This window comes from Vitis vinifera, chromosome 6 (assembly GCF_030704535.1).
Source record: "Vitis vinifera cultivar Pinot Noir 40024 chromosome 6, ASM3070453v1".
NCBI lineage: Eukaryota > Viridiplantae > Streptophyta > Magnoliopsida > Vitales > Vitaceae > Vitis > Vitis vinifera.
The window spans coordinates 6,153,053-6,180,298 of record NC_081810.1 but is presented as its reverse complement, the minus strand read 5'-3'; the positions used below and the strand labels follow the sequence as shown (position 1 = coordinate 6,180,298).

Genomic DNA, 27,246 nt, shown 5'->3' with positions numbered 1-27,246 from the left:
TAATTAATAATTATTTCTTTTTTCTTAAAGTTTCTTAAGCTTCTATATATTAACTTTTAACAACATCCATTATTTTTGGATTTACAAGTCGTACATGTATAAGTATTGGGTTTTTCTGTATATATACAAAGGGTACCAGGGTAGCAGTGTTGTGAGGAAACCATATACAAATTTTTTTGCAAATGTCATCTGTGACTGTGAGCCAGGATGCAAACTGGTGATTATCCAGCCCTTCCTAAATCGAGGTTTCTAAGTTGTTTTTTCCCACTTATATAAGTCAGTACTAACGCTTGTGAGATTTATATTATCTAATCAAAACAAATTACCATTCATTAGCTAGTTTCCCATTTGAGAACCTTGCTGCTTTTTCAACTCTATTCTAGAAATTAAGATCCCTTGTGATCATTGTTTTTTAAAATAATTTTCTCAAACAAATCGGAAAACAAATTTGACAATGAAAAAGTAAAAAAAAAAAAAAAAAAACAATTTTAAATTTGACAATAAAAAGGAATAAAATAGTTTTTTATTCTTAAAAATAAAAAAATAAGGTGTTTTCATATAATATTTTTAAATTTTTAGTTGTTTTCACTTGTTTTTTAAAATCTATTTTAAAAAATAATTATACAAAAATGAGAAATAATTAAAAATAAAAAACAACATATAAAAGTTATTTTTAAAATATATTTAAAAGCATAGAAATTAAATTTTATAAAATATTATAGAATAATTTTTATAAAAATTATTTTTAAGAACTGTTTTTTAAAACACAAAGAGAACCCAAGCTTTTATACTAGGAATTAATATTAATATTAAACAAAACTAAACCATTTCAGCCTCTAGCTTCCCAACTAATTGTTTCCCAAACACAACAATGATTCAACATGATCGAACACCATTTATACGTAGAACTGTTCCATTCATTAGCAGTTAGCTGCACTTTCGCATATTTCCCAATACAAAACACAGTGGTATAGCTTGTTGGGTTCCCAGTCACATCCTTCTAGTTGTGATAATTGCAGATAGAATTTTTTTTAAATCACCAGAAGATATGCCCATATGTTTTGAACTCTTCAGTAGTATGGTATTTGACAGTACAGTCAACCCACTATTTCGTCTTGCATGCAAGCCCTATACTTGACCTCCGAAAAATTCATTTTAGCCACACGCACTATGTCACAGCATTCTCTTCTATTTCCAGTCTGAAAAAGGAAAAATTAGCTTCTCTATCAATAAGTCAATAGAAATAAATATAAGAATCAAATAAGATTGTTATGTAGTTGAGAAGAATCGAAATTAAGAGAGAGAAAAGGAATAATACACTCACCCCATGGAGTCTCCTCAATGGTGAGAAAACCTTAACTTTTGAGATGTAATCAGCAGAGTGATTGCCACTTGAAGGACAAGGTGGTAACAAACGTGGAAATTTTCGAATATAAGTTGTAACAATTTGTTCCCCTTTGATTTTTTCTGCGGATTCGAAGAAGAAAACATGAGGTGCCTCGCATGGAGTTCTGGAGGGAAACCGGGTGTTGAACATGTAGGGCGGCATCCTTATCCTCTTCCATGGAACAAATGTTTGGAGTGGTCTCTCTAAAACACTTGGAGGGTATATATTCTCATAAATTTGGGTAGAGTAGCCCCATGATATGGAGAAAGACCAGTTGTATGGCTTGTGATAGCAGATGGTCTGTTGCAAAAGTCGAGATTGATCGACTTTTGCAGCTTTCATAAGGCGGACTACTGATTCATTTCGGTCCATGGAGGGGAAGAGGGGATCTGTGACATCGAGGTGGTGGAGGGAGAGGAAAGGAGACTGCGGGTGAGCTGATAAAAGACCTGATAGGTCACCATGTAGATCAATCTGCAACAACAATTACCTCGATCATTAATACAAATCATAAGAAGAGGAACTCAGACAACATTTGGTCAGTACTTACCTGATGAAACCCCTTTTCATGAGTAAGGGAGACTCCTAAATCAGCAACACATGACTGCAAAATATGGTCACTTCCATACAATGTTGGATATCTCTTGATACACACGTCTAAATTCCTGGCTAAGGCCTCAGCTAGAGGGTAACTCAAAGCATACCCAGCTCCCCCAAATGCCATTTCAAATGAGTGATCTATATTCGACGTAACACACTCTGAATTCATCCCAATGTAGAAGTACTTCCTATGGTCATACCTTGCCAGGACCTCCACTAGATTATCGATGAAAAGCACGGTATCATCATCCGCCATAACATACCACCTCACTCCTTTATTCTCCTCCCTATATGTCTCTGCAATCACGCGTACCATTCTTATTGCATGTGGCATCCTATGCTTGTTATATGGTTGGTATCTAGAGATATCTTCAGAAACTCGAAAAGGGGGAAAAGATGAAGGCCATGGAAGGAAATTTGTGGGAGTTCTTTCTAAGAAAAGATACCCCCGGGTAATATTTGGTCGCCACCATGCATCGATGTATATTCTTTTAGTCCTCCATGTATTGACGGAAGCTGCTATTCCAAACACAAGGTCGCTAAGATTAGTAGGAGAATCAGTAGTAATGGGATCTGAGCCCCACTTGTGTCTCAAGTTAGCTAAGAAATTGGAGGACTGGCAGCAGGGATGGTTAGACAACAAAATGTACAACACATACACAATTAGTCCGGAAATGGCCAGTGATTTGCATAGTTTGCCAACTAATTTATCTGATAAAAATGTAACGTCTTGTCCGATGGCACTGAACTTAGCAGCAATTCCAGATGAAATTCTCTTGAAGAACAATTGCACAGATTGGAACCAAGGATAGGGGAATGAAAGCATCTTGAAATGAAGCAATCAGCACCCCCCTATGGGAATTTTCTCCCACCTAGAAAGTACTTAAAAGCTTAAAAAAGGTACTACAGACAGGTTTTTCACAATGAGTTGCTGATTCATGTGATGTGTACATGCTTTTTTAACTTGGTTTTTTGCTGCTAATCAATCAAGTGGATTGCATTTTACATGCCATTGAAATTGGCTTTAACGGATGTAACTTCACTTCCATTAACCTTCAAGTGAAGTTCTAAGCTTGCTCTTTCATGGGCTATCCTTGGAGGCCAACGCCATAAAGTTCTGATCAAGAAGACCATGAACACTCAACTTATCATGCTGAGATATGCCTATTCTTGTGAAGAAAATGAGGGCAATCACTGCACTTGTGTCGATTCACATGGAGCTTGCTTTATCTTGACCAACCATATCAAGGTCACTGAAAAATTTTGCCAATTTTATTCAGTTGAGTCCAACAAAATAAGGAAGCTTACATGTGATTCTGGTCCTTGAAAAAGAACCCCTTAAAGCAAGCGTCATAGATTCCTATATTTACAAGCATGATAGGTTTGGTTGTTCTGAAAATTAAATCAGTTGATGTAAGAACTCAAAATTTTCAAAGAATAAATTAATAATTTATATTAATTAAGCCTATTTGGATTGAAAAGTGACACATGTAAATTTATTGATTACCCTAAATATTGTCATGACTAATCAAAATTCAATGGCTACGGTAGCTAATAATTGTATATATAATTATGTAATCTAATTAACAATAATAATAATAAATATGCAAAATTTTGAATTTTAAAATATTATTATTAAGCTAATTATTAGATGCAATCATGTAATAATAATTATTATCTTTAATTTCATGAAGAATTATAATATAATATTCTTTACTATTTCATATATTAAATACTAATTTTAATGAACTTTTTTTGAAATATCTTTATAACTTCTCATTCGTCTTTTCATAAAGGTGTATTCGATGGCAACCTCTTCCTATTCTTGTAATTAGACAAAATTGTTTCCTTGTTTGATCATCAATTAAACCATCTAAAACCTATTCTCTCTTTTTCCATAAACACTGAGCATTGTGCATCTGCTTAGAGGATGTTTAGTAGTGATTTTAAAAAATATTTTTAACTTTTATAACACTTGAAAAATTTTATTTTTCGAGTATTAAAAATGCTAAAAATATTTTCTAGAATCTTTACTAAACATGTAGATAGATGATTGTTATATTTCTACAATTGTAAATTAAAATAATGATTTTATAAAGTATTTATTCAATAATTCACATGTCACATATATTATAAGAATATAGATTGAAAATAACACAATAGTGGCTAAAATTTTTCAATAAAGTAATTGTTGATGTATTAGTCTTGACAATTTGTTGCTCTCTAGGAACTAGATTATACTGTTAGGAAGTGTCCCAAATTCCTAATTAGTATAGATTCCTTTTTTGTAAAGAATATTATATAGAATATTTCTAGGTTGATATATTATTGTAATATTAGATTTCCTTATAGTACAAGGAAGGTTGTTGGAAATATCTCTATAAATATTCTAGGTCATGAGGGGAAAAAGTTATGAGATGGAGATGGGCCTATAGAGACTATACGAGGTGGATAGAGATGTGAGGAAGAACGGGAGGTACCTGGTGGAGCGAGAGGGCTCGTAGTAAGGTATGGATACAAGGAGTGGGGAAACATGGGATGTTTCGGGAACCCAATAGTTATATCTGGTTTTATCCTCTGTAATATTCTCTATTGTATAGTGGAATTATTCTCTCTCATCCGTGGACGTAGGCATGGTTGGCCGAACCACGTTAAAACCTCGTGTACCGTATGTGTGATTGTTTTATCTTTGTGTTCTTGAACTAACATTGTTGGCATCAAAGCTTTCGTTGGCACTACAATTGGTATCAGAGCTTGGGTTGAAGATTTCTGGAAGAGTAAAAGATCACAAAACACACAAGATGAAAACAAAAGGAATTTTCACTGAAGGTGGAGTCGATTGCTCTTTCGTGGTGATATGATACAAAAAGGTTTGTGTCATGGAGAGATTGAAGATTAACTTCATGTAATTTGGTCCAAGGTGGAGATTGTTAGGAAGTGTCCCAAATTCCTAATTAGTATAGATTCATTTTTTGTAAAGAATATTATATAGAATATTTCTAGGTTGATATGTTATTGTAATATTAGATTTTCTTATAGTACAAGGAAGGTTGTTGGAAATATCTCTATAAATATTCTAGGTCATGAGGAGAAAAAGTTATGAGATGGAGATGGGCCTATAGAGACTATACGAGGTGGATAGAGATGTGAGGAAGAACGGGAGGTACCTGGTGGAGCGAGAGGGCTCGTAGTAAGGTATGGATACAAGGAGTGGGGAAACATGAGATGTTTCGGGAACCCAATAGTTGTATCTGGTTTTATCCTCTGTAATATTCTCTATTGTATAGTGGAATTATTCTCTCTCATCCGTGGACGTAGGCATGGTTGGCCGAACCACGTTAAAACCTCGTGTACCGTATGTGTGATTGTTTTATCTTTGTGTTCTTGAACTAACATTGTTGGCATCAAAGCTTTCGCTGGCACTACATATACTACATTAAACGACTATTAATGAACAATTTTGATATAACCTAATAATAAATTTGGTTTATAGTGTAGTACAAGTTTGATTGCAAAGAAAATTAAAATAAAACTAATTACATTACTTAAAATAATCCTAACGAATTTTTTAATAAATAAAGCTCAATTTACTACCATGTCAAAACTAGGTTATACTACCCTAAAAGACTGATAATGGTAAATTTTGGTATAGTTGGTTCCTTTGAATAATAGGGTAGGACAAATTCATAGAAATTTAAAAGAGTAGTTATATTCCCCAAAATCATCATTATGAATTTTCAAGTAAAAAAATAAAAATATTTTGCTATCACTTCAGAGTTATAATATAGGATTGTTAATAGTAAATTTGGATATATCCTAATAATAAATTTGATTCTTTCAAATGTTGAGGTAATTTGAGTTTGAAAATGACATAATGACTAAGGTTCTTCCAATAAAGTGGTTGTTGATTTATTAATCTTACCTTCAAGGGTACTATCAATAATTATATAAGGAAAGAATAGGTATATATATACATACGTGTGTGTATATGAATGTTCTAAATTAAGTGTTGATATTTTATTATAGTGGATTTCTATCTATTATGTGTTTAATTTTGGGTATCTGAATTATCAAAGGGATTATTTCAAATAATGTAGTTGACTTCAAGCTAATTCAGTATTAATTAATCTTGGAGATACATTTAAAGTAATTAAAGTCTAAAGAATGATTATATTATATTAATTAATTAGTTTACAAGGAACATAAGACACATATCTAAACAAAGTGAAACCGATTTAGAATATATATTAATTTTATAAAATATTATTCAAAATCTAATACAATGAATAAAAAAAATTAAAATTTCAAACATTTAAAAAAGGTATTCAATAAAAAAAATAAGAAAATTATATAAATGTCAATATATAACTAGGAATTTCAAAAACAAAAATGTTTAAATAGAAAAAGTAAAGTAGTTGTGGTGAACCTTTCCAAAAAGGTATTGCCTTAGCAAGTGAGGTGCCTTAGGTCAAAGTGTTTCAAGTGAACCTTTTAAAAATATATTCCAACGTTCACACTTTAATCCTCTATCTTCCTAATTTTGATTTTTTATTTTTTTTAGTATTTAAAGGCATTGTCATAAATTTATATTTAGAATTGTTCTCCAAAAAGGTTTATAAGATTTTTGGTATAAATAAATTATCATGTCAAGTTGGAAGTGATGCACAAGAACATAGTTGTTCTCATAACCTTTGTTTTCAATCACTCAAACTTTTAAGAGTACAATTTTAAAATAATTCTAAATGAAAAAAAAATATTATATTCATAAGTCTCAACATAAAATTGACTACAAAAGAGCACAAGATCTTAGATTGAAAAATGTGAAAGGTTGTGTATTTTCCTATACTTTAAATATAGATATTCAAATTGTTATTTTATACTATCTAAATCTTTATATACAAAAAATTATAACAAATAAAAAATAATATTAAGTTTGGTTTTTGAAAAATTTTAAAAAAAATAATAATAAAAAAAAAGGAAAATTAGAAAGTAAAATTAAAATTAATAAATTAATTATATATACTCATTTCTTCAAACTCATTTCATCATAGTTTAGTTTTTTTCATTTCTACATTTAACTAATTTTAAATATATTTTATTTTTTTCATATTTTTATGATAAATTAAATTTGATATTCTTTCCTTTGTCGGTACTTTAAAATAATAATAATAATAATAATAATACACAGAAGAGGCCCATAGAAAACTTAAATTACTTTTGTTTGATCTTTTCTACCATTGCCACCTTTTGCAAAGAATATTGACTAAGTGGCCTCATTAGGTCTCAAAGGTAGTATGTGGTTTCTTTGATCAGCCGCGGTTTTGTGGCAGGAATTGGAATATTGGAATCATTGGCCGCTCATCCTCTACTTTATACGCAGAAATTAACGAGAGAGCATTGACTTTTTCTAATGACTATTTAATGAAAAGAGTGGCATGGATGTAATTCTTTTAGAAATGAAAATTGGAAACGCTTGTCACTCATCAATTCAAGAAATTAGTCGAAAAAGATGTCTTCTTCCCTGGTATCATTATTTGAAATCATAGCATGTGTGAATCATGTGGGAAAAATTAAAATAAAAGTGCATTTAATGGTGATTTTAAAAAGCATTTCTAATCTTTTTTATGTTTAAAAGATAAAAAAATTTAAGTATTAAAAAAAATAAAAATACTTCTTAAAATAACTATAGAATGTACTCTTAGTTTGTCATTATAAGGTGTTTGTCTTGATTTCTTCTTTACATTTTCGTTTTTAGTACCTTTTCGTATTTAGGATAACATGGATAATAATCTTAAAGACATTTATGCGGTCCATGTAGATTACATTTATTTTATATTGCAAAATAATTTTGTGGTGACATTTTTCTGATAATTGTTATGAAAAGTTAATATTTTTTTAGTCTAGTGAAGATTGATCTTAATTATTATGAAATTATCAAGTTTTATAATGATAATAAGTAGGCTTTAGAACGTTAATTTCGTGATACAACAGTTGAATCACTTTTTGAATTTCAAGTTACATATTTTTCAATGAAACACTTTATCAAAACATCGAAGCTAAACATATATAGATGATTATTAATATGTGCATGAACGCTCACAAAATCTGTCAACTCAATCTGTTGCTAAACTTGTCCAATTGCAAAACAAGTATGGTATCGATGGGTTGAAATCAACTGCAAATTAAACCTTAGCTAATATGTCTTAATCTAATGGAATCACACAAATGTCCATACAAATCAAGGATATTTCCACATTTTTATCACTTTACTTCTTCCTTGTGAGCTTCCTCAAGCCATCATACATATATAGATCATAAGATATATTTTCTTTCATGACTTTGGGAAAAAAAAAAAGGTGATGTTAATTGTTACTTTTTTTCCTCCTTGATCCTTTCACTTTGTTGACTATAGGTTTTATTGTTGTTTCGATAAGTGTAACTTTATTATATAGTCATATTAAGTTCCTGGTGTATAGTAAATCAAAGTTAATAAGACTTGTTCATGCAATTAATGCTTGGATGATTAGTTTTGATTTTTGAACGAGTATCTTAACTTTTTTTATTTAGGTTAGGTTATTGACATGCAGACAACCACAATTATTGAGACCTATTCCTATAACTAGGTTCAGTATTCTTGGAACAAACAAAACTTTGCCTCGTATGGTTACATCAAAGTTGACGAGATCAACTCCTACATTTAATGCTCAAATAATTAGTATTGATGTTGCTTCAATTTAACTTGGTCATGTAGTTAGATTAGGTTATCGTGGGAAGGATGATCCAAGTTGGTAAATTCTTCAATTGACTTGGGCTTGGATGATTATTTTTCAATGCTATTTAGTCTAGCTAAGCTTTATCATTTAATTAACTTAGACATCAATTCATGATCATAAATGATGAGAGTTGTTCCTATTATGTTCAAATGAAAAGAGGAAGATGGGAAATACGTCTACGAAACGACACATGAACAATTAAGGTTGATTAGTGAGATAATCACATTATTTTAATAATTTTTTATAAAAATTATCGTATAATACAATTTTGATTGAGCTTTCATCAAAATAAAGATGTCATGAAATTAAGAGATTGAGAATTTCACATATATAAATTCAATAATTACATTTATTTATACTTTATTTATTAAAGTTGGAACGAAATAAATAATGAAAAAAATTATAAAAAAATAGATTCTTTTATAATAAAAAAATCTCTCCAAGGTAAACCCTATTACTCAAAAGATTAATAAAAAAAATATAAAATAAAATACACTAAGTTTTCAAAATTAATATATATATTCCAATAAAAAAAAGTAGGAAGAAGACTCAAAAAAAAGTAGACAAGGTAGCCCGTAGAGTCCAAAGAGTGAACTGCTTGCATGGTGAGCTGCCATTTGTAAGTTACACGTTTCGATACAACTTCACCTCCTCTCCTTCTACGTTCATTGAACCCCCTTCTCTCTCCTCCGCCCGCCCTCCCTCCCTCTCTCTAGTGTCTCTACACAACCCATAAATGCAAAACCAAATGGTCTTCTTCTTCTTCTTGATTCCCTAACCATGCTTTACTACTGCGACGACCTCGTTTTGTTCGGCTTGGACCTCCACCTCTTCCAGAGAGTGGCGGACTTCTTCATCTCCATTGCCTGCTTCTCCATCCCTCTCGAGCTCCTCTATTTCCTCTCTCGCTCCTCTGCCTTCCCCTTCCGCTTCCTCTTCCTTTGGTTCTCTTCTTTCATCCTCCTTTGCGGCTTCACCCACTTCTTCTTGGTGGTTGCCACCCAGCGATGCTCCTTCGCTTTTTGGGTCACGTTGACTGTGATCAAGCTGTGTACTGCTCTGGTGTCGCTCGTGATCTCGCTTGCTCTGCTCAGGCTTATTCCCAAGATGTTGAACGTGATGGTGAGGGAGGACTTGTTGCGGAGGAAGACGAGAGAGCTGGGTGTGAAGGTGGAGTTGATGAGGAGGAACGAGGAGACGTGTCAGTGTATGAGGATGTTGACTCGGGAGATTAGGAAGTCGTTGGACCGCCACACCATTCTGTACACCACCATTGTGGAGCTCGCTAGGGCTTTGTTCCTGGATAATTGCGCCATCTGGGCGGTGGACGACTCGGGCTCGGTGGCGACGCTGATTCATGACTTGAGTAGGAGGGAGAATCCGGTGTCGATCCCAGTGGAGGGTTCGGAGTTGATGGACATTTTGGGTGGGGATGGGGTTAAGCTTTTGGGGTCCAATTCGAAGTTGGGTCGGGAGACGGGGAACGGTTTGGGCCTGGCGATTCGGGTGCCGATGCTTAGGGTTTCAGATTTCGGTGCGGCGAAGGCTTGTCACGCCATCCTGGTTTTGGTTCTTCCAGAAGATGAGGTCAGGATTTGGAGCCCAGAAGAGTTCGAACTTGTGGAAGTTGTGGCAGACCAGGTGGCTGTGGCACTGTCTCATGCTGGAATTGTTGAAGATTCAGTAATGATGATAGAAAAACTCATGGAACACAATATTGTTCTGCATAGAGCTATAGAGATGGCCCTGATGGCTAATGAGTCAATGTGCTTGGCGCAGAAGGTGATGAATCTAGAGATGGTTAAACAGAGTCGATCAATTGCTGCAATTCTGTCAATTCTGCAGATTGAGAAAATGGGATCAGAGAAACAGAGTAGAATCGTTGGTCATATAGCAAAGATAAGTCATGTGTTGTCTGCTTTGATGGAAGATGCGATTGGGTTTTTGGGTTTGGGAGACTATAGATTACAACTGAAGTCTCGGGTGTTTAGCCTCCATTCAATGTTGAAAGACATCGAGAGCATATCCAGGCTCTTGTGTGCTTTCCAGGGATTGAATTTTGAGATGGAGGTGCCCGAGAAGTTGCCAGATCATGTAATTGGAGACCACACGAGGATTCTTCAGGCTGTTCTGTACATGCTGGGAAATGTCTTGTGTTTGGGAGACGGTGGAAGCTTTGTTCTCTGTGTATCTTCCATTAACAGTACAGACACTAATTGCTTAAAATGGAAACAACTTACTTACGAGGACTCAGCTCTCTTGAAATTCGAGGTCTGCAGAACTAATTCAAAAGAATACGACCCGAGTTCATCAGAAGAGATCCGTGAAAAACACAACTCTGAACCTGCTAATCCTGGGATTTTTAGGTTCAATACATGTGAAAGGATGGCAAAGGTAAAATTCTTTAGCAGCTACATTCTGATGGATTGTCTATAGATATTTGTGTTTCTAGCATTATATGTTATCTCAGTTGTCTGAAATAGCAAGTGAAGATTATTTTTATTACATGCATTAATCTAGCCATGCCTTATTGTCATGCCAAGTATTCTGCAATAAAGTTATCAATAGCTTAGCTCAAACTCCCATCAGTTTTAGAAGTAGCTCCTTCTGGGTGTTGCTTGTCCAAGTATATATTCTAGTAGTTAAATAGAAAGTTATGCTTTCTATATGCAGCTCATGCATGGGACTCTATCAATCGGCCCCAGCTCTTTGGGGTCTGGTAGAAGTATGAACTTGACAATCAGATTACCTATCCATCCATCGGAGGGATGTCTTATTGAACCAAGGTGCATGGATCCCCAGACTGCGGGATGCCTTTTCAAAGGAATGAAAACCCTCCTTGCTGACAGTGATAGTTTCAACCGATCCATTACCAGGAAACTAATGACAAACTTAGGCTGTCACCTAACAGTTGTTTCATCTTGGTGCCAATGTAAAGAAACTCTTCAATTGAGAGGAAGCCATTTTCATCTACTGCTGATAGAAGACGACCTTTTGGAAGAGGATGGAAAGCAGATCTTTGCTTGGATAAGAAAATTAAGCTTGAGAAGTTTGCTTAGGGTAGTTGCACTAACATCAGAATCCAATTGGGATATCCAGAGTTGGTGTCTTCACCATGGAACTGATGGTGTAATTCGCAAGCCCGTCATACTGGAAGAGCTGGAGGATGTGTTGCAAAGGGTTTTTCTGCTAAAAGAGGGTACACCCTTCCCCTTCCTACAAAATCCAGATTGAATTACACATAAGTTTGAGAAATCTTTTCTTGTTTGGTTTTTTGTTACAGAGAAAAGTACATCCTGGGAAGTTATAGCATTTTCCTTTTTTTTCTTTTTTTTTTGTTCTTTTGGGTTTTGTTTAAACATTGTATTATGGAGTTCGACTAGGTAGGGAACACAGAATTGGAAACCTAGAAGTTAATACATTCACGTTGCAAGATGGGAATGCTTGATCCAGATTTATCATGAATCAACTACATCAGCTAGATGAGAGAGAGATTTCACCCAGAAAGTTGGAGGAGATTTGATCTTCATAGGGGAAAAAATAATAGTTTGGAAGCCTTAAAGCTTGTACACAATAGTTGCCGATACTCATAAAACTGCACTTGAACAACGCCACTAAAAATCTTAAACCACATCTGCACCAAACCAACCCAAAAGATTACGAATGAGTGGGGAAAGATCTCTCAGTCATCGTCAATGTATATGGTTTCTTGTTTAAACAGGCCTCCAAACACCTTCCTCACTTCTGCCTTTGATTCGGGTTGTTTACCTTTAGGCTTTGGCTCCTCCTTGGGTTTGAAAGCCGGGGGTCTTGGAAAAGTGGGCAGTTTGACAACTGCTTTCTTTGGCTGGAGGGACCGAGCCTTGGCCTGTCCCCTGACAGTTGCAATCTGCACTTTAGGTTTCTCAGTGGGCTTTTGAACAGAAATGGCAAGCTGGGAGCTGAACTTTTCCCAGGAGAGTCCAGAGCCAAGGTCTTTGGCTTTACTCAAGAAGACCTCCACAGAAGCCCCAGCAGCCTCGGCCTTCTCTTTGGCCTCATCAGCCAGAGTAGCAGCACGGGTTTCTTGCTCTGAGAGCTTTTTCACCTCTTGTTCAAGCTTCTTTGCAGCCTCGGCTGCTTCACGGGCTTTCTCAGTGGCTTTAAGTGCTTCTTCCTCTGCTTTTGCCTTGGCCAGTGCTTCTGCGTAGGCTTCCCTCCTTCCATCCTTAGGAATGGCACTGCAATAACAACAAAAAAAGTTTTAGATTCCAACCCACCGTTCAACTTCTAATAGTAATCAAGGATTGGAATTGGATTACCTGAAAAGCTCCACCGCAGGCTTTGATGGCGCTCCAGGATCAGTAAAAACTTTCACAACCTGGGTTACAAAATAACCCAAACATTGTTAATTCGTATAAAGAAAATCCCATCTGCTCTAGCACCCACATTTAAAATAATAATTTTATACTTAAAAACCATATTTAAATTTGCTTAAAAATAAGGTTGTTAAAATCAAAAGTTTCCTTTGTTTACCTTATTTTCTGCGACGGCGGTGTTGGAGAAAACGTTCGCCACCAGCGACGCTATCTGCGACGTGGCCACCTAATATTCCAATTAAAATTAAGAATCAGGAATGAATAAATAATAAATGAAAGAGAGAACATGGAAGAAGAACGAAAAAAGAAATTATCCGCATACATTACATTACTTTGTAGTCGTTTGAACTGACGCTTCCTTCAGCTGACACCACCACGTTGTACGAACTCTCCGGTGAGAAGTCCTCCGTAAGGTTGGTTCTTATGAGAGTGTAGCTGACGTCGGTTTCCACCACCTTCTGCAAAAACTCCGTCACCGTCAACGGCTGAGATCGGGAAAAGAGGTTGTTGAAGAAGGTTGAGATGCCGTCAATCACATTGTATGTGGATGACACGAAGGGACTCTCGTCGTAGATTATGGCCACGTGGCCAACGCCAGCCAGATCAGCTGCTTGGATCACTTGTAAGGCGTCCAATGGGGTGACCTCTGCTGTGGGCCCGTTCTCTCCTGGACCTATCGTCACTACCACTTTGCTGGCGTTCCCTATTGCTTTTGCTATTGATTCCGCGTCTTGGAAGCTCGACTCCACCGCATTCAGACGCTTTGATTCCTCATTTGATATGATCTGCGGTCTTGATGAAATCATTTTCTAGTCGTTTTCTATCTTTCTTTTATAGTTTTTTAATTAATTAATAATGATTGTAAAAAGCAATGTGTAATTTGGCAACAATTGTTTGAGAATCAGACCTTGTATTTGGCACCAAGACGAGCCAACTCCTGGGCCGCACCGAGATCAGACACACCGGCCCTCACACTGAAACCTTCACGAAGCAGAGCTTGGGCGATGCGAATGCCAGCCTGCCCAGTTGCTCCGGCAACAAATACCGTGCCAGGGTCTTTTCTTCGGCCGAATGACAACCCGGAGGAGGGCTTAGTCATAACAGGGATCAGAGACGAGACATCTGATACCTTACCAAAGTTGAAGGAGAAGGGTGCTGAATTGGCCGACCCATTCTCCTGGCTCTCTTCGGATGGACCGTCTGACTGCTTGCCGAGGCGGAAGGCAGAGAGGGGTCCAGCCCTCTTGGCGTATACTCTGAGTGATGGGTTCTTGAGAGTGAGCCTCGGGTGGGGAGGGGTGGTGAGAAGGAATGAATTGGAGGTGAGAGTAGGGGCCATGAATGGATGAGTGGATCGAGAGATAAAAGGGGGATTAGGATTATGCAATACAACCAAGTCTCAGAGAGACTCCGTTGCTGTTGTTTGGAGGAGAAGAGGAACACCTCATGCCGCCAATTGAATACTAGGGGCGGAGTGGGCTTCCATGGAATATTATCTGAATGGAGAGATAAAGAGGAGGCTAGCAAATGAGAATGGTCCACGTAATCACAGTTTATCCACATGTAAGGAAGTGGAAAATTGGAGGCCAGACGTTTTCATTTGAGCACTGTTGAAAAAGACGGCACCAGCTAAAATATCCAGAGAAAATTTGTGACCAAGCTTCCTGGATCGGTCTATCAAGCTTCGTCTACCAATTACTCATCACTGAACCCCACCTCCTTAATGCCACTAGCTTTAATAAGCCTCCCACCTACACATTAATTAAATCGAGTTCATATTATCTAACTCCTCTCAACCCATGATTGATGTTGTAAATGGCTAGTGAAGTTGATAATTATCAGATTGATTAGCTATCACGTTGTGATTAAACTAGAAGCCAACGGAGTTTTGGATTAGTTAGCCTCCTTTTTTTTATGTATTTAGATGCATCATTTACACATCTTTCACACTTAGAAACATTCACTTTCTGTGACCAGTGCTGCAGTTTCCTGTAATTTAGCATTGCCCAGAGGAACGCAAAAAGCTCACAACAAAAAGCACTACAATGAAAGATGAATGACCCGGCAATCTAAAAAACACAGAGAAAAGAAAAGACCCAATAAACACCACTTCCTCTCAAAATTCTGTTTTCCCCATCTTCCACCCAGATGAATTCAACTGTTTAGGAAAACCAAATAGAGGAAAATGGAACAGAAAAATAGGATATTTTGCAACTCATTGGGAATTCCCATAAACATAACTCATGGTATATCATCAAACCTGTGATATACCAAAATATTAAAGAGCATGTAATATAGGGCATAGACTGTCAGAGATGTGATTCATATCTCGAGTATTACACTACTACCAGGAGAGACAAGTGCCAAGAAATATGCACCTCTTATGACAACAATAAATCCCACAACCCTCATATCATTCCCTATTCAAAATACAACCCAGTTTTGCACTGTTCTCCAGACACCCCTACCATGGTTTCCAAGATCACTGGTCATACATGCATCTCTTTTCTCCAACACCATAAAGCAGTTGAAATAGAAGCAGAGCATGAAAAAATAGGTTTGGGGAGCAACCAACCATACACCAGTAGAAAATTTAAATATTCAAACCCTAAATTAATGAGTTTGGCAGAAAAAAGAACACATTTTTTTGACGTGGGGTGATACATTGGGTTGGGGGAATAAGTTAAATTAAGAGTTGAAACTCACGAACAGCATCCGATTGAGTCAAATGCCTGACAAGTTAGGCTCAAGAAGGTAAAAATTATAAACCCCTGAGCCAAAGTCCAAAACCCAAATACATCCATGCTAACCTGATGCTACAATTTATGGCTCTTGAAAAGAAAGCAGAAGGTTAAAAAAAGAGAGGATACCAAAGCAACAAACAACTAATTAACCACATTTTCCCCTATCTGGAAAAAGAGACGAGGCTTTCTAAAAGCCACAGAAACCCAAAATGAATAAGTTATCAATAGAATAAAGTTCAACAAACTACAACAATGTCAAAGTAATATCTTTATAGAAGCAATACATACTGATGCCACCATCTGAACAGACTTAACAGCAGGATCAACATCAGGACAGGATGAGTCGCAAGCCTAGAGCACCACGGAGAATTTTAGAAAACAAAATCCCAGGAACAACTCTCAAGCTGCCAAGCATGCCAGAGGTTAATCCAAAATACAGTCAAATAGGAGTCTACATCCAAAGAGGATTAACCTATATACAGGGTCCCTGTTCTAAAATAGCCCATTAAAGAATGAAAACACTTCACCTGGTTTGATGTTCAACATGTTGAACTGCACAAGATCTGCTCAACCAAGTCATGTAGTGTGGGTAATATTTTCATCTATCAATTAACCAGAAAGCCGACTTAGTATCAATCTCATATTATCAAGACCACCTTTAGCTCTAGTTTCTGCCCTCAGAGACAATTAATTAGATCAGTCAACCCAACAGACCTGATTACTTTCTAACTGCAAGAATACCTTAAACTCACATTGAGCAGCAGACAAGAGTTGATAACATAACTTTCAAAATGTAATGCAAATATTTAACCAGAAAAAAAAAACCAACAAAAGAAGCAACAGTCAAGGCAATGAGACACCTTAATATCCATTTCCAAAATATCCTAAAGCACAACAAAATCAAATTCCCAACAAAGGGAAGACAATTATTACCAGAAAATCTAGCAGCAACGTAACTTCAGCATTAAGTTGTACTCAACAGAATAGCTCAGGAAGTCCTCATTTATCCAATTCAGCTGCCAGCAGTAAAGACAGACTACATTAAACAGCTATCAATATTTAAATACACTCTCATTCAAAACAAAAAAATTCCTAGCAAATGTTAAAAGATACTGCGCAATGGGGATAAAACCGGAAAAATGACAGCCAAATTTCCAAGCATTGACAAAATTAGTGACCAACACCCCTCTTAGCTCTAAGAGATTCAAGAGCCTTTTTCCGTAACTCAATCTCAAGCTTTTTCTGCTCAGACTCAGCTTCTTCAGATTCACTTGAATGAGGTTCCCTCCTTGAAGCATGTTCCCCATCTGAAACATATGCATCACTTTGATTTTTATCAAAATCTGAAGGTGGAGTGACAGTGTCCCTTGATTTCCCTTTCAGCTTCTCTGCACGCCGGTCTTCCCTTCTGCGACGTCGTTCTTCGCGCCTTCTACGCCTCTCCTCTTTTCGCAGTCTTTTTTCCTCCTTTTTTCTTCTCTTGGCCTCTTTCCTCCCATCTATTTGGGAATCATAACTGTCTTCATCTGATGCCGCTTCATGCCTATCTGACCTCTTATGCTTTCTCCTTTCCTTACCTTCAGATCTGTGCTTATCACTTTCCTCAGAACCAGAATCAAAAGGACCACTCTGATTTTTCTGACCAACTTTTACTAAGGATTTTGGTAGAGCGTCCGATTTGTGATCCAAATCCTTAGGGTGAGAATTCTTCTTCTCATCAACTTTGTAACCTTCTCCAGAGTATGATGTCTGCTGCCTCTCACCTAATAAGGAATCTTTGTAAGGGGACTTCTGTTGATCAAGAACTTTGTGATGGGAGACTCTTCCAGAAGCTCTCTCACTGTAAAAAGCAAAATAAAATAAGATCACAGAATGGTCACATGTAATCAATAAGCACCAAGCAGAAGAAAACATATGACCAAGAAAATAGCAAACCTTTTTATCTTTTGGCTTTCTTTTCTCAATTCTGTGTTCTCGGAATGGCCCCGGGTTTCATTAGCTCGACGACCAGATAATCTTTCAGGAGAGTACTCTTCCTTGGAATGAACTTTCACAGGAGAATCTCTCTGCTTACCCACCATGGATGGATAGGTGGACCTCTTCTCTAAAGACTTGGATCTATGATCCCCATCTTCCCTGTAAACAACAAATCAAGCCTCACTCCAAAAATTCAACAAATAAAAAAATAAAGATAAATAAATAAACCAGAAGTCATGGGAAATGAACAGTGCTAAATCCAATCCAACCTGGCATATTCTTCCTCCTCTACACTAGTTTCTGGACTCTCATGACGAGGTTTCTGTTGCCTTGGTTTTGGTGGAGGACTGGGGCGTTTCCTTGTTTGCCTCACAGGACTCTCATATGGACTGGGAGACCTTAAAGCGACCAAAGAAAATGTAAAGAACATACAGTAAGATAGCAAAAAGGGAAAAAAAAAAAAAAAAAAAAAAACAAATTCATGTTAAAATATATCATGGTTTACTGATTACAAGTCACAACTGCGATACATACCTCCTATCTTCACTAGAACTGCTTTTCCTTATGTGTGCTGGAGACTCTGACAGACTTCGAGACTTCTCAGGTGAAGCTGACAAAGATGGCACTTTATTACGGAAGTTGTTTTGGTCCTTTGGATCTCTCTGTGGTGATCTCATAGAAATTGGGGTTCGATGTGACAAAGAATCTGGTCGTCTGCGTGTCTCAACATCATGTTCAACTTTCTCTCTTAAAGTATCACGATGAACAGGAGATGATTTCTCACGAGTCCTGTAACATGTTTTTGTAAGACAGTAACACTAACATACGAAACCAAACATTAAAAGCAAACTTATTGGAAGTTCAACATGGGCATGCTCATGGAAGTATCTTCTGGAATCCACACCATTGGTGTGGATAACACAAACTGCACCCAAAGAACTATGATTCAGCTTGTAGTATTATTGTTCCAGTAAGGCACTTGTACGGATATTGTGGGGCCCCTGGAGTTTCAATTCTATCCACTAACCACAAAAGCACCTCACACAATAAACCCCAACAAAATAACTTATCAACAGAATCATCAAGAGAAATAAATAGCTAATGGTGGCTATACCTGATTCTTTCTCTAGGGGATTGCACAGGTGACCTCCTCTGGCGCTTTGGGGATTTCCTTTGGACTGGTGAAGGAGACCTATGTCTAATAGGAGAGGATGAACTCCATCCATTTGATGAAGGGGATCTTCGTCGAAAAGGAGACGGTGATCTCCGACGGGCAGGTATTGGAGACCTACGTCTTACTGGCGATGGAGACCTGTGCCGGGGAGTTGGAGATCTTCGACGCCACCGTCGAACAGGAGAAGGTAACTTATAAGTTGGTGACCTACGTCGTTTCGGCGTTGGTGATCTGCGCCTCAAAGGAGGGGGGGATCCACGCCATGCAGGTGATAGAGATCTACGCCGCAAAGGAGATGGAGATCTACGTCGCCCAGGAGAACGGGATCTACGTCGCCCAGGAGAACGGGATCTGCGTCGCCCAGGAGAACGGGATCTGCGTCGTCCAGGTGAACGGGATCTGCGTCGTCCAGGTGAACGGGATCTACGCCATCCAGGTGGTGACCTGCGTGGAGATCTACGTCGCACAGGAGTTTGTGATCTGCGTCGCCCTGGAGAACGCAATCTACGCCGCATAGGAGAGGGTGATCTGTGACGCGAAACTGATGTGGATCTTCGTCTAGAATAAGATGATCTCCTTCTTGAGGGAGAGAGAGATCCTAGAGGTGAATGTCTTCGACGAGGTGTAAGTTTTTCTGGGGAGTGATGCACCCTTTCAGAAGAAAGGGACCGCCGCCGTGGTCGAGGTGATCCAGATACACTCCTTGACCTGTGCCTTCCACTAAAATATGTATAATTTAGCTAAGATTTTTAAAGATAACAAATGAATGAATAAGTTTTAAAAAAGGATGATATGTCACACATTAATTCATCACATGTGAAGAATAGAAAGTACAAGAAAGGTATCACACAATATAACCGAGTCAAAATGCATTAAATTAAATTTATCATTCCACCTGGAAAAATGAGAAATGAGAAACATACTCTAGATAGCTTCCTGAATTGGAGACTGATTTGCTGATTGACCTTGAAGGAGTGCCTCTGCACAAGAAATTAGCAAAAAATATATATTAAAAAAAGTCGTGTTCCCAGTTGCAATCGTAAGCAACGTGACTAAAAAAGTAAGCACGTAATAATCAAGATAAATACCGAGGAGATGAAGGAGAATGACCAGCTGAATGGGGGGATCTAGAAACCCTGCACAAATCATGGAAATATCATAAGTCTTCCTCAGCTTGGGAGTATTCAGAAATGCTTTTCTACATAAGTTCTATTGAAAGCCACTCTAATCTCAACATGTTGCATACAATTTGACAACTTAATGTACAAAATAGCTACAATGTTGCACTTGCAATATCAAAAGTTTGAAATAAAATTAGGAAATTAACAGCTAAAGATAAAACTGCAAGCATTCCCCATTTGCAAGTTGAGACTCGAGGCCTGTTTAAAGCAGCTCTAACTTCTAGTGAAGTGCTTCTACTAAAGGCTTTGAGTAGAGGAGATTGCTATTCATTAAGTAAAATTAAGTAAATAAATAAAATATAGAAGTAATAATACTAATGGCCTGCGTACTTTGGCACACCTTCAGAATGTGGTTTTAATATATTTATCTCGCTTACTTATCAAAAAATAACAATAATAATAATAAGTTAATAATCCCATTCAAATAAGCTCTTCTAACAAAACACTAAATCCCACCTCCTTCAAAAAGAGCTTCTCAGCCCAACTCTCACCTGCTTTAAATTTTAACCAACTACTTTAAAGCACCTTCTGACTAGAAAGTGCTTTCAGAGGATCATAAAACTACAGTAAATGAGACCTAGCACTGTTGCACCTATGTTACCAAATTGATATAACACAGGTACTAAAATAGTAAAATGCTAACAAATGCTTGTACTCCTATGATGAAGGAAACATCTAATAACACCACATAAACTAGATCTAAAATTCTTAGTTGCAATATGATTACTTAACATCAACTTAAAAATGGACATTAATTGTGTAATCACACATAATTTTGTTTGTAAAGCTTTATTATTATTATTATTATAACGGAGGAACCTTCCATGGCTAAGCCCTTAGGACTCTCCATAAGAACCCAAACCTCAGAGTGCTAACTGCCTCGAAACAACCAGCACAGGGTAAAATCAGGGTATCATCAGTGGCAAGAATCAAACTCAGGATCATGTGTCACTTACAAGGACCACACTTTCCAGTGTTCACCCTGACCAATTGAGCTACCCTGGCGGGTGGCTATAAAGCATTATATGTGGTCTAAAATAGTCATTTATTGCAATATATTAAACCCATCAATCCAAGATGTGCATTCAAGTTTATTTTTATATTTCCAAATCATCGCAATTTCTAAAGTGAGTGCTAAACTAACATAAATTTATAATATTTATTGCAAACTTCCATAACATAAATCATTTCCATTCATACATCAACAAAACAAGTAATGTTGTCAAAAGCAAAAGGCGGGTATCAAGGCAATAAGACTCCTTTTAGCCTAAGGCAAAAGGTGAAAAATAAGGCAATAGCCTGATTATAGTAAGGCGGTAAAAAATATGCATATATTTACCTATTCAAAACTCAACCAATATAAGTGTTGTCTTCAACAATCAACACCATTAATTTTTCATCGCTCATGATATCTTATAAAATTAACAAAATATTAATAATCATTCAAACTGTTAAATATTATACTCCATATCATAAGAAACATCATATTGTTTAGAGATATTCATCCTGTCAAAATGCATATTCTAATTTTTCAAACATCTAAAAAGCAAAATAAAAAACAAATAAGAGATTGACCATTTTAGAGAAGCTTTAGGCATCATCATCATAGTCATTATTGAAATCAAAATCGTCAACACTTCTATCAAGACTAGATCGATAGCCCTCCATCTTATTATCTCTATAATTGATAATATAATATTTTATTTTATACTTTGTTTAATCCAATGTTAGATTGAATGAAATTATAATCTAAATATGCTTAATCTTAACTCATGGTCAAAGGCGAGAGATCACATCTATGCCTTGCGCCTTATCCCAAGGCCATTGCCTAGGCGTTTCCTCATTGAAGTTGCCTTGCCTAAGTCTTCAAGAGGTGACATTTATCTGCCCCACCTGGCCTAATGCCTAGGCAACCTAGGCGATTGCCTTTGATAACACCAAGAACAACAAACAAAAATTTTACAACCTAGCATCTAGCTTAATGCAATCTACTCCCCTCATAACATTTTCAACCACCTCAATGGAAAATATCACACATGATTAATTCAAATCTTCCAAATGCATTTAAAAGTTGACAACGATTTCTTTACCATTTTCGTCAAGCGAATAGTTTTCATTAGCCAATCCTCTCTAATGGATACAAATTCTCCAGCAGTCATTTCAAAAAATAGTAATATCAATATTTTAATTTTTTAAAGTCAAATTCTCAAATTTTCAGGCTGGTTTTTAGGGAAACTTTATTTCTATACATACAAAACAATTTGGGAAAATAAAATACTAAAAAATCCAAACACCAAACATAACTTTTTTGGAGGGGGGTTAGAGACTTATTATTCTCATCCAAATTTTACATCAATGAAATTTAATTTCTCACATGGACCACACCTAGTCTAGTTTAGCACAACAAATTGTAAATATTTAGTAAGTTTTGAACCATGGAGAACAATTTCCACAAGAATATATCATAAAGCACCAAAGGAAGAGGGGAAAGTTCTGAGACATAGATACAAGCCTGCCAAAACAGCAATAGCATCAACATGACAACTTAGCGAAGATTACAGCCATCAAAAAACAAATGAAATACGTTAGCAATCATGCTATTAAATATATATGGCATGGAGGCGTTTTGACACCCTATGAAATGTGCTTTATTTGTACATATCACAAGGTAGACATCCAACTCTACATATGCATCAATTACAGAAAGCAGCACTAATCATCACAAATGATGATATACTTTTGTGGAGTGGGTTAGGGTATATATAGGAGATTTCTCAATGCCCATGGTAGACTTTGTTGATTGGTTCATCACTAAATAGGGAGAGGGAGTTTTTTTTGTTTCTCTTTTCTTTTTATTCATCTTTTGGTGCCATTGTACATGCTGAGTAAACTTTAGCGCTCCTGTTTGCTAGGCATTTCTACCACATTTGATGTTTTCCTATCAAAAATAAATAACATCACAAATGATGGTAGACAGTTGAAAGCACTATTTCCAAAAACCTAGGATTGATCCTGCCATCAGCTACAGGGATAGCCCCCACGCTCGTTAAGGACACCATGTTCAACAATGGATTTTTGACATCAAACATTGTGCAGAACACAGTGAAGCCATTCAAATTCCAAGAGCCACCCCTTGATATGTTGCTTTGTTCAAAACACCAATTGAACATAGATAAGTCTACAGGTAGGGGGAAACCAGCTGAACCATTTTATTAAGTACAAAAGGTTTGTATTGGTCAGAAGAGAATTTACAGGAAAAGAAAAAAAGAAGACAAAAAAAAATACAAATACTACACCATATGCAAATATTGAAACATTTTCCATCCCTAACCTGTTCCTTCCTCTCAAGCCATTCCTCTCTTCAGTTCCTTTGTCATCTTTGGAGTGGGCATTGGAAGACATTGGCAGCATATGCTTTGAGATTGGCTCCAATACAGCATTTGTGACCTTTGAGTTGTCAATCCCGCCGTCCTACAGTAGTTTGAGGTAAAGGACATGAACCCAAATAATTGCAGAAGCTAGCTGAATGTCATGAAAAACATAAACGAAAGTTAAAACCAAAAAACACAGCTCTAGAGCAGCCAACTCCGGCATGAAAAAAGTCTGCATTACCATCTTCTTCATTTTCTCCTGCTCCAGTTCTTTAATTTCTTTCTCTTTTTTCTTCTCAATTTCATTGGCAATCCTATCTGCCTCCACCTGCCATCACCATCACCCATGATCAAAAATTGTAAGAAAGACATGAATACTAAGAACACATGCTAAACTGTAATTGAAAAAAATAACAACTAACAACAACAGACCTTCTTCCTCCTAGTTTCCTCTTCTTTGGCATCCAAAAACTGTTGAGGGACACCACTTGCATTCTTCTGCGCACTGAGAAGAAGCGCCCAAAGCTCTTTCATAAACTTACCTGTATTTTTCTCCATAAACCCGGTCAGTGATATTTGAACTTCCTTTCCATTCACATCCTGCAACAAAGGGAGCATAACGATGATCACATTAGGCTTAGACACAAAAGAAGAAGCTAACGATAAAAGGCCTTCTGGAGTCATCAAATTTTATAGAAACTTATCATAATAACCAACAAGCTTAATTTTATCAAAAAAATAAAAATAAAAATAAAATAAGTAGAAAAAATAGACCAACTTCCCCTATATTGATTTGACATCAATCATGGTTCTATGTGTAAATGAATTGAACAGAACCTCCTGTATAAAATTGAGCTGATATGACAACTTACAAAACTAAAAAAGCCTCACACTGACACACTAGAGATGAATCACGGCGTATAGGTAATCTCTCCTACCATTATATCATCATCACACAATAAATTACCTTTCTATCAAGAAGCCCATAAATGAAGTTGATAAGAACCTCGTCTTCAAATCCCAGAAGCTCAGTCACCCTGTTAGCAATCCAGGGCCTAATAACATCCATCTTCACTTTTGTCACGTCCACCTAAAATTTTAAGCACGGTATGACTAATAAATCAAACCAATAATTGCGTCATTTTCAACCATTGCCTTGTATTCTAATTCTCCAAAATTTTAGAAGAAAACACAAAAAAAAAAAAACCACATTTGTACGCATCGTCAAAGACACCCAAAACCAACACATATATATCTACAGATTGAAAAACCGAACCAGATGATCCAATTCCGGAGCGAACTTCTGAGATTTCAACAGCTTTGCCTGTTTGTTCGAGAACCGAGTGTCCTGATCAGCCGACGTACCCTGCACAACAGAGCGTTGAATCAGTAATTCATCACTGAAACGCGAAGATCTGGAGGCAACCCAGACGAAACGATTTGGATCTAACAACAATTGGTAAAATAGGAAGAATTACCCGGAAAAACCCTCCCGACATTTTCTAGGGTTTCAGTAGAAACCTGGAAAATTAATTTATCGGGAAGGAAGGAAGGAAAATGGCTTTTGAGGGAGATTGAGAATTGGAGTGAGAATTAGGGTTGTACGGATTCACGCCATGGATGCATCCAAAAGAGAAAGAAGGAGAAAAGAAAAGAAAAAGGGTTTTGGGCAACAGAAGCGAAACCCTATCTCTGGAGTGTTAGCAGCTTCGGCCGATGGTAAATGCCCTCTGTATTTCGTAAGGCCCAAGTGTCTCTTATACCCTGCCTTCGGTATTCAGATATTAAAATAAAAAATATCTCTCCACTTAAATTATCATTTTTAGAAAATTAAATTACATTTTATTTTCGGTTCATTTATTTTTCACCAGAAAAAAAAAATATACAATATATAATTTTATATAATTTATTGGGTATTTACTGATTCTGTATGGAAATAATAATTAATATTATTTATCAAACCATAATTTCAAACCACATGGATGTGTTTGCTCGCTTTCCAAAAAATTGAGGGAAAATATGGGAAAAAAAATGTAAAATGAAATAAAAGAAAATAATTTAAAGTTGTTATTTTTATATATTATTTTTAATTTATTTTACTTATTTTAATTCTTTTATATAAAAATTAAATAATTCAAAAAATTAAGAAAAATTCATGTGGATGCATTTTTTGAGACAAAAACATTGGTCAATTAAGGTGTCAATGGATCAATAGAGCTACAATCTCATTTGGTGCCTTCCGTCAATCATTTTAAAAAAAATTATCCTAAATAGGCCAATGATTCATCCAAGCATTCAACCAATTTAGTCAACCATTGATCAATTATATAAAAAGCATGAGAAATTTTGTTCATAAATGACTTTTAATGGCCTAAATTGGTTCAATATAAAAACTTACAATTGAGGAAATCATCATAACGATGAAAAATGCGTTAAATATGAGTCTTTATCCTTGAAATAATTAATCTTATTTTTTTATATTATAATCACGATAAGCAAAAATCTCGTCTATCCATTTCTCTATGGGGTGAATCAACCTTTGCACGAATAAATTGATTAAGAATCAAAGGTGATTTTCATTTTAAATTATCTAGTTTTAAAAATTCTAAAATCAGATTGAATTCAAGTAGATGAATTTTAGAGTGCTATGTACTTTAACAAAAATTGCATGCATTCTTAATTTAGTGTACCCACATTCTTATTTGAAAATAATCTTGGTAAAAAAAATTTATTCTTCTTGATTTTTTTTTATTTTTTTTTTATGTATCTTCTTCTTAATAACTACGATGAAATCTTCTTGCCCATCACACTTAATTATAAAATATTAAATTCAATTCTTATTTTATTATCATGAAAATACGATATTAACCAAACGTTGGTCTAGTGCATCTATCATTTATATGTTAAATAAAGTATCTATGTCCCAAAGTTGTATTACAATTAAACCATAATTTTATAATTTGGGTATGACATTTAAGGCTAAAAAAACATTTTACCTTTGATCTAAATGTTCTCCAATCAAATCTAATTAGTGAAACGAATCTCGAAATCCATTAATCTTTCTTAACATATGTGTAGAGTGGCTACACATTTAAAGGAAGAGAGATGGAGGTTAAGGTTCTTTCTCCAGAAGATTGAAGTGAATGGGTTGGTAAATCCTAAACCCTAGAGAGGTTAATAGAGTCACTCTTATGGGCTTAAGTGAAATTGACCCACCTTGACTTAAGTTAGCCCATTGGGTCATAATTAGTTAATTAGTTTAATTAGACTTCAATTGAGTAATTAGTTATATATAAAAACCTAAAATAATTAATTATTAATTCACATGCAACTTACCTTGTGTTTTTACTAAAACACCCTTATGCACATAAATGATTATTTCTCCATAAAACCTCAAAATAAAAAATTATGAGTTTTTATATAACCTTATGCTTATATCAAAACTCTCTTATACACATATATGATTAAATCTTTAATTTCCCCCAAACCTTTGTGCTAACAAACATTCTGAGTTTAAATGAAGACTATTGGAATCCATAGGAAAAATATTGGTCATAACTTAATTTTGAAGTTAACTTAACACTCCACTAAGGAGAGTCAATTGTATTCCAATACCTTATGAAATTACATCAAGATAAAAATTTATTAAACCAATTTAATTAATTTATCAGATATGTGACA

At 35.9% G+C, this 27,246-nt stretch overlaps 4 protein-coding genes across 7 annotated transcripts; 1 reads left to right on the top strand and 3 right to left on the bottom strand.

Moving 5' to 3' along the window:
* Nucleotides 1-872: 872 nt before the first annotated feature.
* On the bottom strand, nt 873-2,866 carry LOC100244977 (uncharacterized). Its single transcript, XM_002280541.4, has 3 exons — nt 1,938-2,866; nt 1,325-1,861; nt 873-1,199 (listed from the first exon to the last, which is right to left on the bottom strand). Exons 1-3 carry the CDS (start codon nt 2,811-2,813, stop codon nt 1,098-1,100), a joined length of 1,515 nt encoding a protein of 504 aa, XP_002280577.1. The 5' UTR covers nt 2,814-2,866; the 3' UTR covers nt 873-1,097.
* A 6,433-nt stretch (nt 2,867-9,299) lies between these two features.
* On the top strand, nt 9,300-12,986 carry LOC100267285 (ethylene receptor 2). Its single transcript, XM_002280554.4, has 2 exons — nt 9,300-11,154; nt 11,434-12,986. The coding sequence occupies exons 1-2, from the start codon at nt 9,541-9,543 to the stop codon at nt 11,992-11,994; spliced, it is 2,175 nt and encodes a 724-aa protein (XP_002280590.1). The 5' UTR covers nt 9,300-9,540; the 3' UTR covers nt 11,995-12,986.
* Nucleotides 12,443-13,924, bottom strand: LOC132252554 (uncharacterized LOC116803646). The gene is made up of 4 exons (XM_059737286.1): nt 13,451-13,924; nt 13,276-13,344; nt 13,062-13,120; nt 12,443-12,980 (listed from the first exon to the last, which is right to left on the bottom strand). Exons 1-4 carry the CDS (start codon nt 13,922-13,924, stop codon nt 12,443-12,445), a joined length of 1,140 nt encoding a protein of 379 aa, XP_059593269.1.
* A 2,137-nt stretch (nt 13,925-16,061) lies between these two features.
* Nucleotides 16,062-25,348, bottom strand: LOC100246732 (uncharacterized). Of its 4 annotated transcripts, none has more exons than XR_009465836.1 (15): nt 25,044-25,319; nt 24,842-24,931; nt 24,533-24,655; nt 23,998-24,165; nt 23,807-23,893; nt 23,526-23,665; nt 20,102-20,149; nt 19,937-19,993; nt 18,954-19,733; nt 18,374-18,628; nt 18,109-18,237; nt 17,798-17,998; nt 16,796-17,702; nt 16,390-16,464; nt 16,062-16,266 (listed from the first exon to the last, which is right to left on the bottom strand). XR_009465836.1 is itself a non-coding variant. In XM_059737470.1 (13 exons), the coding sequence occupies exons 1-13, from the start codon at nt 25,062-25,064 to the stop codon at nt 17,033-17,035; spliced, it is 2,769 nt and encodes a 922-aa protein (XP_059593453.1). In that variant the 5' UTR covers nt 25,065-25,348; the 3' UTR covers nt 16,805-17,032. The 4 variants fall into 4 exon arrangements, 1 of the variants encoding a protein (XP_059593453.1); XR_009465837.1 differs by having other exon boundaries at nt 16,062-16,213; XR_009465838.1 differs by having other exon boundaries at nt 16,062-16,464.
* Between the last annotated feature and the right edge of the window lie 1,898 nt (nt 25,349-27,246).